Source organism: Rhincodon typus, chromosome 23, assembly GCF_021869965.1.
Source record: "Rhincodon typus isolate 14 chromosome 23, sRhiTyp1.1, whole genome shotgun sequence".
NCBI classification, from domain to species: Eukaryota; Metazoa; Chordata; class Chondrichthyes; order Orectolobiformes; family Rhincodontidae; genus Rhincodon; species Rhincodon typus.
Window position 1 is genome coordinate 6,293,958 of NC_063354.1, and position 11,491 is coordinate 6,305,448.

At 39.5% G+C, this 11,491-nt stretch overlaps 1 protein-coding gene across 1 annotated transcript in view; it reads left to right on the forward strand.

Annotated features, from left to right (window-relative positions):
• Window positions 1-11,043, forward strand: part of LOC109929773 (UPF0450 protein C17orf58 homolog) — a 14,869-nt gene extending 3,826 nt beyond the window's left edge. The window contains exons 2-4 of the mRNA XM_020529348.2: window positions 4,018-4,095; window positions 9,597-9,788; window positions 10,780-11,043. Of these exons, the coding sequence (XP_020384937.2) occupies window positions 4,018-4,095; window positions 9,597-9,788; window positions 10,780-10,994 (485 nt within the window). The 3' untranslated portion in view covers window positions 10,995-11,043. The remainder of the gene's footprint in view (window positions 1-4,017; window positions 4,096-9,596; window positions 9,789-10,779) is intronic.
• The last annotated feature ends 448 nt before the right edge of the window (window positions 11,044-11,491 follow it).

Sequence of the window (11,491 nt, forward strand, 5' to 3'; positions counted from 1 at the left end):
CAGTACACCAGCTGTGGGTGACTAGTACTTTACATAGTTTTAGTGAAACTTAGTGACCTTTGCAGACTCGATGGGCTGAGTGTTTTTTTTGTGCTGTAGACTTCTGTGACTCTATGACTTCCCTATTTGTATTGCTGAAAAAAGATGCATTTTGCTGAAACCTTTCAGGATGACTACAAGATGAAAAACTTTGACAAATTGTGTCTTTTTTCAACAATATTCAAGTTCCGTAAAACCAAGCAATTATTTATATAAGTACTTCAAAGTTCTCTGAACCTGTGACTAGTGGAAAAAGCTCTGAAGTTCTGGTATATTTTACCCTGTCTTCTGTATATAGAGCTCATACCACAATTTGGAATAACCACAGATCTTCCTCCTCAGGGCTTCTTGACCCTTCAGTAAATCTGACAAAATTGCCACACAAAAACCGTAGTTGCCTGGAGACCAGTTTACCTGTTCTTGATGCCTTTTTTGAGAAAAAAGAGACTTCTTATCAACAATACAAGATCAAAAATGAAATCTCACATACAGAGGGCAAACTTAGTCCCATGGTTTTCTTTGAAAAAATCAACAAAAGGAATGAAAGCACAGAGAGGCAGAATTACAAAGCAACTGCAAAAGAACATCCTGAGAGACAGGAAAGATGGCAACCAAACAACTTGCAAGGCCTCGTGTCTTCATTGTATCCAGATAAGTCCAACCTGAATAGGTCACCGATTTACTACGACCTTCTGGCCAAAAGCATGCAGTCAGGTTTTTCAATGCGTCCGGCCCACAATTATCATCAGGGCACACAGCTCCATCATCATGTAACAAAACAGGGAGAAAGAGCTACATCGTACAATCTAGACCTTGAGGAGAACAGATCCAGAAAGACTATTCGATACAGAACAAGTGAAACATTCATAAATGGAATCAATTCATCATCTGCAATCAATCAACGTCCTTCAAGTTTGCTCTATCACTTTAACATACTCAGAGAAGGTAATTATTATGTTGTTACATGACACTGACATTGCTAAGACATTTATTACCATTCTGGATTTTCCTTTCCTAAATTTTTCACTTCTCCCCTCTCCTTAGAACTTACCTCTTTGGCCTAAATTTTTGCCATCTGCCCTAATATCTCCTTATGCGACTCTGTCATTTAAGGGGTGGGCATTGCTGACTGGGCCAGCATTTATTGCCCATTCCTAGTTTCCCTTGGGCAAGTGGTGGTGAGATGCCTTTTTAAACCACTGTAGTCCATTTGCTGTAGGTAGATGCCCAAGTCATCAGAGAGGGTGTTACAGGATTTTTACCCAGCAATACAGAAGGAACAACAATATATTTCCAAATCAAGATGGAATGCAATTTAGATGGGAACTGCAAGTGGTAGTTTGCCATGTATCGACTGTCCTTGCCCTTCTAGATAGGAGTGTCATGGGTTTGGAAGGTACTGTTTAAAAAGCCTTGAGAATTTCTGCAGTACACATTGCTGCTACCGAACATTGGTGATGGGGGGAGTGACTATCTGTGGATATGGTACCAATCAAGAAGGCTGCTTTGTCCTGGACGGTGTCAAACTTCATGAGTGTTGTTAGAGCTGCAGTCATCCATCCAAGGAGAGAATTCCATCACCCCAAATTGGGGATCAATCAGAGCCTGCCAAATTTCAGTGTTCACTATTCATTGGAGAAATTTGAGCTCTGAGAGAGAAAGTGGGCGAGGATTTCAGCAAGAGGTCACTTCCTGTAGAATGAATTTCTTGAGAAATTATTTGAATGTAGCCCAAGATCACCCTGGAAGTGCCCAATTGCAGAAACTACCCCATATAAATGTTCAAAGCTTTAATGAACCCCTTACACCCAGCTTAAGGATGCTAGAATAGATGCATCTTGGAGCAGAAGTGTCAAAAAGATTTTAAATAAAACATTACTTAATTCCAGTTTCTGCCAATCCCAGTTTTGAGCTGCTAATCGTGGTATGTAAAATATCTGACACACACTCTTTGCTATCCAATCCCTGTGGAGAATTACACACATTCCCTACACACAGATTGACTACTTGCTCGGGTGATGTCTTTGACACATATTTATCAATAAATCGAAAGGGAAAAATAAGACGTTAAAGTGGCACAGAATAAAACAAAGAACTTTGGATGCTGGAGATCTGAAACTGCAACAGAAATCGTTAGCAAAACTCAGCAGGTCTGGCAGTATCAGTGGAGAGAAAGCAAAGTTAATGTTTTGAGTCCAGTGACTCTGATGAAGAGACATCAGACTCGAAACGTTAACCCTGTAGTTAAAGTGATATATGGCTGTTTTGGAATACTAACATTTACGGGGTCCTTGGACAATGTTTGGCTTATGTTTAAACAATATGCAAATTTTGAAGTGTAGATATAGCATTTCTTTTGTGTTGTGATGAAATGTTTGTCATTGCTGCTCCTTAAAACTATTCCCTTGGAAAGGATGGAATAGAGGGGATTCTCCCAAATTTGTCAAGAACAATTTTACATTGCAAGCAACAAGTGTCTGCAAGCCACCAGTGTTCTCCAAATATCCAGATAGAGGGGTTCAGAGCCAATTTACTATTTTAACAAGACTTTATTAAAGATGCAGGTCATCCCCAATATGTCAATCCTGCTGTAAAAAGGAGCTAGAGCAAAAGAAAGTATGATTTTTTAAAATATGGCATTCTTTCTGGGTTGTTTATGACACGAGATGTTTCTTACATCCCCACAACAAAACCATTTTCGAATGCTTGGAATTCTTCCACCCCCACCCCCATTTCTCATCCACCCTATCTGACCACACTTCGCTGACCTGACCAAAATTTCCCTCCCAGAATTTAACTAGAGTTGGAAACCATTGCCTCCTGCTGATATTTATCATCAGGCAGCTGCTTCCTGAGTAGCTGGGTACGGATACTATTGTGGTGGGAAAAAGGCCTGGTTATTAAAATTGAATGAGCCTGTCTGTTGCTGCCTTGAGACAGGCACTATTTTCCAGACCACATTTAAACATGGCAGTTAAAATCGAGCCATTGCTATCACTGCTGCACATTCAGTTATTTGCAGGGAATTTTCCCAATGCTTGGTCATCATTAATTCTTCATCAAAATTGGGGATTTATCTTGGCCATTTGTGAGACTGTCTTGTGCGTAAATCAGCTCCTCTGTTTACTTTAGAAATAATTGCAACTGTAAAAGCAATTAATTGAACAAAGAGACCTTGAGGTGCAGGTGCATAGTTCCTTAAAAGTGAATTGCAGGTAGACAAGGTGGTGAAGAAGGCATTTGGCACACTTGCTTTCATTGTTCTGAATACTGAGTATAGGAGTTGGGATGTCATACAGTAGCTGTACAGGACATTGGTGAGGCCACTTTTGGAATACTGCATACATTTCTGGTCAGCCTTCTCAAAGGATGTTGTTAAACTTGATTTACAAGGATGTTTTTGGGACTAGAGGTTTGAGTTATAAGGAGATGCTGAATAGGTTGGAGGATTTTTCCCTGGAGCGTCGGAGGCTGAGCGGTGACCTTATGAGGTTTATAAAATCATGAGAGTCATCAATAGGGTGAATAACCAAGGTCCTTTTCCAAGAGTAGCAGAATCCAAAAGGCATAGGTTTAAGATGAGAGGGGAAAGACTTAAAAGGGACCTGAGGGGTAACCTTTTCATGCAAAGGGTGGTGCGTGTGTGGGTCAAGCTGCCAGAGGAAATGTTAGAGGCAAGTATAATTATGACATTTAAAAGGAATCTGGATGGGTACATGAAGAGGAAGGGTTTAATGGGATATGGACCAAATACTGGCAAATAGGACTAGGTCAGATTGGGACATCAGGTCAACATGGATGAATTGGACTGAGGAACCTGTTTAAATACTGTATAAACCTATGACTCTATCATTATAAAGCATTTAGTAACATGTTGAATACATGAAAGATGCTATATATAGGTAGGCAGTATTTTGTCAGATGTGAACCCTGAATTACTTCATTAATTAATCTAGTTTTTCTTTGCTTCTTTCAAAGATTACAATAAAGAGTTATGTTCAATTGAATGCAGAAAGGAAAAGAATGAAAGAGAATTCTACTGCAACAGTGAATTTGGTAAGAATAGATTGAGGTTTCAAAGTCATTTCTGTTGACTTTCCATATATGAAAAGTTATGTCATAGGATAGAATCTGCAGTCAGGGATCCCAACTGGTGATTCTTGGAGTGAGTATACTATGGGTATTAGGTTTGTTTTAGTGGTGGCAGTTGTGAAAGGGGTGGGTGGGAATGTACAATTTATTTTGCTTCTTTTTAGCACATTTTCCAGGATTTTGGAGGAGTCTCACATTGAGTTAAATTATTATTGCTACACATACATGTTCATTTGGGACAATATACACCAATAACCTGGACTGAAAACATCTTTTGTGGGATAATGCTTTTGGAAAATTATGTACTTTTTCTCAATTTATTAAACTTGTTTCTTTCTGTGTACCATTGAATGTTTGGAACAAAGAAAATTGCTATCAGAAGAACATCATTTGTATTTATTTGATATCCCTCTATTAGTAATTATTGAAAGAATAGATCCATTTATATTAAACACTCTAAAATAGTATGAAGAGACATGTTCCTATGAAATTAAACTTAATTAATGTTATTACTAACTAACTTGCAAACTTTGATGTCAAAATGAATCACTGATCATAAAATAATGTAATATAAGAATAACATGTAAGTATAATCATTACCACATTTTGGCAATGGTCTTCACATCATCCTACTCCAGTCACTTGTTTTCTACTTTAAATGATGGAGAAGGATCTAGTTAACAACTTATCACATTGAGATGAGAAATACTGTGCTATTGTCATTTCTGTTTACTTAATCCTGTTTATTCTATGCTTTCATTTATATACAGATCTTCAACATTAGGTTAAACTAATAAGACGAGTAATGCTGTGTCAATTAATCTTAAATGAATGCCTCATCGTCCTTGAGTTCTGAGGCAACAGTGATAATGTGTACTGAGTAATGAATGAGGTTTCAGGTTTAAGCAATGTAAGAACATAAGACCATTAGAAATAGAAACAGAAATAGACTGTTTGGCCCCTTGAGCCGGCTTTGCCATTCAATAGGGTCACAGTTGATTCAACAAAATTGCTTATATCCACTTTCCTGCCCTTTCCCTGTAACCCTTGATTCCCCTACTGATCAAAAATCTATTTATCCCAACCGTAAATATAAACATGGGAATGCTGTCTCATAGCTCTCTGTGGCAAGGAAATCCAAAGACTAACAACCCTCTCAGAGAAGAAATTCTTCCTTATCCAAGTCTTAAAATTGCACCCCTTAATTCTAATATTATGCCCTCTCGTCCTAGACCCTCCCCCTGCCCCCCCCCACCACCATAAGGGGAAACATCCTGTCTACATTTACCCTGTCCATAAGAATCCTATGTGTTTCAATGAGATCACCTTTCATTCTTCCACACTCCAGTGAGTAGAGCTTCAACTTGTTTAGCCTTTGCTCATAAGACAATGCCTCCATACTGGGGATTATCCTAGTGTACCTTCTATGAACTCCCTCCAGTTAAAGAATATCTTTTCTTAAATGAAGAGACCAAAACTACTGACAAGTATTCCAGATATGGTCTCACCAGTACCTTGTACAGTTGCAGTAAGACTTTTCTACTCTTATACTCTAACCCCGTTGAAATAAGGACCAACATTCCATTAGCCTTCCTGACTACCTGCTGAACCTGTATGTTAGCTTTTTGTGTTTCATGCAAAAGTATCCCCAAGTCTCTTTGTTTTGCAGCTTTCTGCCATTTTTCTTCATTTAAATAATATTCTGTTCCTTTGTTACATGGTGATTAGCAATTTATGAACCACAAACTAACTAGTTAAATAGTCACTATTTAAATATATCTACCAGTCAGAGTCCACTTACCAACTACTGCACAGACAGATCATGAGTGCACATCAAAAAGCTTTGACAAAATGTATCTTTTTCAGCATGTCAGGTCATTTGCAAATAAGGTTCTTGTCATTCACAAGCTTATTACCAATGATGTGCTTTGACATCTCGATGTGCATGAAATATTACCTCATTAATGATGACACTGCCTCTTATTAAAGCACTTTTGTTTGGTTATATTTCACATTCTGAATTACCATGGCAGTGAAATGGCCTTTCTCAAAATATTGCCTTTCTCAATTTCCAGAGGTAAAAGTGAGCCAGCTTGTACTGTGCTGTCCCTAGTTGTCTATGAGAAAGTGGCAGTGAGCTGCATTCTTGAACCACTGTAGATCATTTGGTATAGGTATACACACAACAATATTAGAGAAGAGTTCAACTGATCTAAACTGATACTTGCAGATAAGATGAACACGAGTAAATTATTTGACATCATTCATTGATTCTACGATCATAAATTCATAACTGAATGTATCAGATGTATCAGCTTAACATGAAACAACAAAAGATGAATGGACAGCTTAAAGTTAACTACTTCCCAAAGAGGATAATGAATATGTTGAAAACATTCCTCAGAGGAATTGAACAGGTTCATGTCAGAGGCAATTTAGAGCAGAGGTTGGATGGCAGTGACCATAATATGATGGAATTTACTCTGCAATTTGAGAGAAGGTGAAATCAGATGTAACGGTATTACAGCTGAATAAAGACAACTACAGAAGTATGAGGGAGGAGCTGACCAGAATTGACTGGGAGAGGAACCTAGCAGGAAAGACAGTGGAACAGTAATGGCTGGAGTTCCTGGGAGTAATTCGGGAGACACAGCAAAAATTCATCCCTGGGTAAAAGGAACATACTAAAGGGAAGATGAGGCAACCATTGCTGAGAACTGAAGTCAGGGACAGCATAAAATCCAAACAGAAATCATATAATGCGGCGAAGGGCAGGGGGAAGCTGGAGGATTAGGAAGCCTACAAAGACCAACAGAGGGCAATGAAGAAAGAAATAAGGATGGGAGAAGATTAAATATGAGAGTAAGCTAGCCAGTGATATAACAGAAGATTGCAGGAGTTTCTTTAGATATATAAAGGGCAAAAGAGAGGTAAAAGTAGCATTGGGTCACTGGAAAATGATTCTGGAGAAGTAGTGAAGGTGAATAAAGAAATGGCTGAGGAACTGAATAAGTACTTTGCATCAGTCTTCACATTGGAAGACATGAGTAATATCCCAAAAATTCAAGAGAGTCGGGGGGCAGAAGTGAGAATGGTGGCCATCATCAAGGAGAAGGTGCTAGAAAAACTAAAAGTTCTGAAGGTGGATAAATCACCTGGACCAGATGTACTACACCCCAGAGTTCTGAAAGAGATAGCTGAAGAGATAGTGGAGGCTTTAGTGGTGATCTTTCAGGAATCACTGGAGTCAGGGAGGGTCCCAGAGGACTGGAAAATCGCTAATGTTAAGAAGGCAAAAGGCTGAAAATTACAGGCCGATTAGCCTAACCTTGGTTTTGGGTAAGATTTTGGAGTCCATTGTGAAGGATGAGATTTCTGAATACTTGGAAGTGCATGGTAAAATAGGGCAAAGTCAGCATGGCTTCATCAAGGGGAGGTCATGCCTGATAAATCTGTTAGAATTCTTTAAGGAGGTAATGAGCGGTTTAGACAAAGGAGAGCCAATGGATGTTATCCACCTGGACTTCAAGAAGGCCTTTGACCAGGTGCCACACAGGAGGCTGCTGAGTAAGATAAGGACCCATGGTGTTAGAGGCAAGGTACTAGCATGGATAGAAGACTGGCTCTCTGGCAAAAAGCAGAGAGTGGGGATAAAAGGGTCCTTCTCAGGATGGCAGCCAGTGACTAGTGGTGCTCCACAAGGGTCAGTGTTGGGACCAGATGTTTCACTTTATACATTAATGATCTAGATTAAGGAACTGAGGGCATTCTGGCTAAGTTTGCTGATGATACACAGATAGGTGGAGGGACAGGTAGTATGAGGAGGCAGGAGGCTGCAGACGGATTTAGACGGGATAGGAGAGTGGGCAAAGAAGTGGCAGATGGAATACAACATGGGGAAGTGTGAGGTCATACACTTTGGTAGGAAGAATAGAGGTGTAAACTATTTTCTAAATGGGGAGAAAATTCAGAAATCTGAAGTGCAAAGGGCCTTGGGAGTTCTAGTCCAGGATTTTCTTAAGGTAAACTTGCAAGTTGAGTCGGTAGTTAGAAAGGCAAATACAATGTTGGCATTTATTTCAAGAGGACTAGAATGTAAAAGCAGGGATGTACTTCTGAGGCTTCATAAAGCTCTGGTGAGACCACATTTAGAGTGTTGTGAGCAATTTTGGGTCCCATACCTCAGCAAGGATATAATGGCACCGAAACGTGTCCAGAGGAGGTTCACAAGAATGATCCCAGGAATGAAAGGCTTAACATATGAGGAACATTTGAAGACCAAGGGTCCATACTCCATGGAGTTTAGATGAGGGGGGATCAAATTGAAACTTACAGAATACTGAATGGCCTGGATAGAGTGGACGTTGGGAAGATATTTCCATTGGTAGGAGAGACTAGGACCCAAGGGCACAGCCTTAGAATAAAGGGAAAACATTTTAGATCAGAGATAAGGGGAAACCTCTTTAGCCAGAGAGTGGTGAATCTCTGGAATTCATTGTCACAGAGGGCTGTGGAGGCCAGGTCATTGAATATATTTAAGACAGAGATATACAGGTTCTCAATTGTCAAGAGAATCAAGGGTTATGGGGAGAAAGCGGGAGAATGGGATTGAGAAACTCATCAGCCACGATAGAATGGCACAGCAGATGTGATGGTCTGAATGACCTATTTTCTGATCCTTTGGTCTTATGACATTTTGGCGAAGAAAGTGGTTGAGGAACCTTGGAAAGAACTTTAAAGAGAAAACTTGGGGGATGTGAGATCTGAGCTAAGGCAGGGAGAATTTAATAGGTTGTTTGAAGTGGTGTGCAAGGGGATCAAAACAATAATATAGCTTAGATTTTTAGAAGCTCAACGAAATGACAAAGATTTTTACTTTTGTGGACCCACAATTTGAAATGTGCAGCTACAATGAGATGTCATGCAGGTGTCAGGTCTTATTTTCCTACTCTTTAGTTCTCAGTCTGCACCCTCCCACCCTGACACCAAAAAGACATGGCATTGTCTTGGAGAATTTGTGTCTCCATCCTGCAGCCTACATATCCATGATACTGTGTACGAAGATGCTTGGCTTAAGATAAAGATTAGAACATGTACATTACTTATGAACCTTCTTAATTTCATGTATTAATTTACATTTTGTGAGCCTTATATACAGATTCCTACGTAATAACAATAGCAAATGCTGAAAATATATAGGTTAGTCGGTATTTGAGACAGAAAAAAAGCCTACTGTTTCATAGACAACCAAAACACTAACCTGTATTTTTCAGATGCTGACTGATTCCTTGTTCAGATGGAACTCTTTCCTATTTTAAGACAGGTTTTAAATATTGCTGCTAAATTTGTATTTTTTTAAAAACTGCTATTATTCCTTATAAACTGAACATGAGAACTCAAAATCCCATGGCTTGGTACTTCAGCTCAATTCTTTAATGCAGTGACAGTATTCAATCTTTCAACAGCAATCAGTGGTATAGTCCACGATATAGTGACCCTTGGTAAAGGGCTGCGGCTGGTGACATTATTGGTAGACAGCAATGGATTCTATCGCATGAGTCGATTATATGTCACGCCTGATGGATTCTTCTTCAAAGTGCAAATTCTTGTTGTTGACACTTTCAACTGTAGAAGATTATGTCCTGACTTGAAGTTTGGTGAGTCCAGTATTCCTGATCATACGACCAACCCCTTATAACAGGTTGTGAACATGTAGGAAATTTAGCTGATGCAGTGAGTTAGATCACTAGGTTCATTCACCAAGATCTAGGCTCAACACCATCTTGTTGGGGTTAGTTGGCTGAATGGCTAGTTTGCAATGTAGAGTGACGACAGCACTATGGATTCAATTTCTGCACAACTGAAGGACTCCCCTTTTTAATGTTGCCTAAGAGGTAGTGATCCTCAGTTTAAACCACCACCAGTCGTCTCCCTCTATTGAGGGGGCAGCCCTGTGGTCCAGTAAGACTAGAACAATTTCATGCCAGCAATGAAAATGCAACATGAAGTGACTTTTGCCACTAAGTTTATTGCCCATAAGTCCACAATCCAATACATATCCCTAATGTGATATTGGAAAAATGCAAGACTGGTACAACTCTGAGGATGGAACTGGAATATGTTTTTGGAGGAGAGGAAACATGCTTTATTCTGTTTAAAGGTGTGATCTAACAGACCTGGTAACCTTTAACATCTGTGAGGTTCTCAAAATGCAAAGCATTTAATTCTCCAGCATCAAAAACATCTAATATTTTAAAATGTACAACATTAACGAATATGCATTTACTCTCCATTATCCCGAAACAATTCCTTATCCATCACAAATAAAATGACATTAAGTATACCTTGTTAGAAAGTGGGCATTATTTAGGGTTAGGGTTAGGCATTATTTCAGGCCTACCAGTAATGGACTTGAAGAATAGTAATTTGAGAAATCTACTGGGAGCACTTGTGGAACCACATTAAATAATGCATTCAAGTGGGAAAGCGTAGGGACAGTAGTGAGCTACTCTATCCCCTGAGCCTGTTTCACAATTCAATTAGATCATGGCTGATCGCCAATAAGAAAACTGAGGTTAAAATAAATGGAATAATATGGGAACGGATCACATCACTTCACTAATGATTTTTCTGCATATTGCTTCTTAGGTGGTAAATACATCTTGATGGGCCTGATTTATCACAGGAGATACATTCTACCCACTTGGGCCCAAGAACGTGTTTCTGGGAGACTAAAGCCAGGAGATGGACTGGTTAAGAGCAGCAGCTATGTGAGACGATATAACAGAAAGAGGGACCAGAGAGTCCAGTTAGCGCGTGATGGGAAATGTGGAGGCACATTTTTCAGATCTCAGCAGAATTGAAATGGGCCAGTGTGCGCTTTACATTATCTGTAACAATAAGACAAGTAGTGTAGCATTGTTTTTTTGCTATTATTAATGAATGTAGTTCATTATATATATTCTAACATTTTAAGTACAGAGTCATAGAATCATACAGCATGGAAACAGACCCTTTCGTCCAACTCGTCTGTGCTGTACAGACATCCCAATATTTGCCAGCATTTGGCCCATACCCCTCCAAACCCTTCCTATTCATATACTCATCCAGATGCCATTTAAATGTTATAATTGTACCAAACTCCACCACCTTCTCTGGCAGCTCATTCCATACATGGACCACCCTCTGCGCGAAAAGGTTACTCTCTCAGGTCTTTTTTAAATCTTTCCCCTCCCACCTTAAACCTATGGCCTCTAGTTTTGGACTCCCCACTATAGGAAAAAGACCTTGGCTATTCATCCTATCCATGGTCCTCATGATTTTGTAAACCTCTATAAGGTCACCCCTCAACATGTTTTAG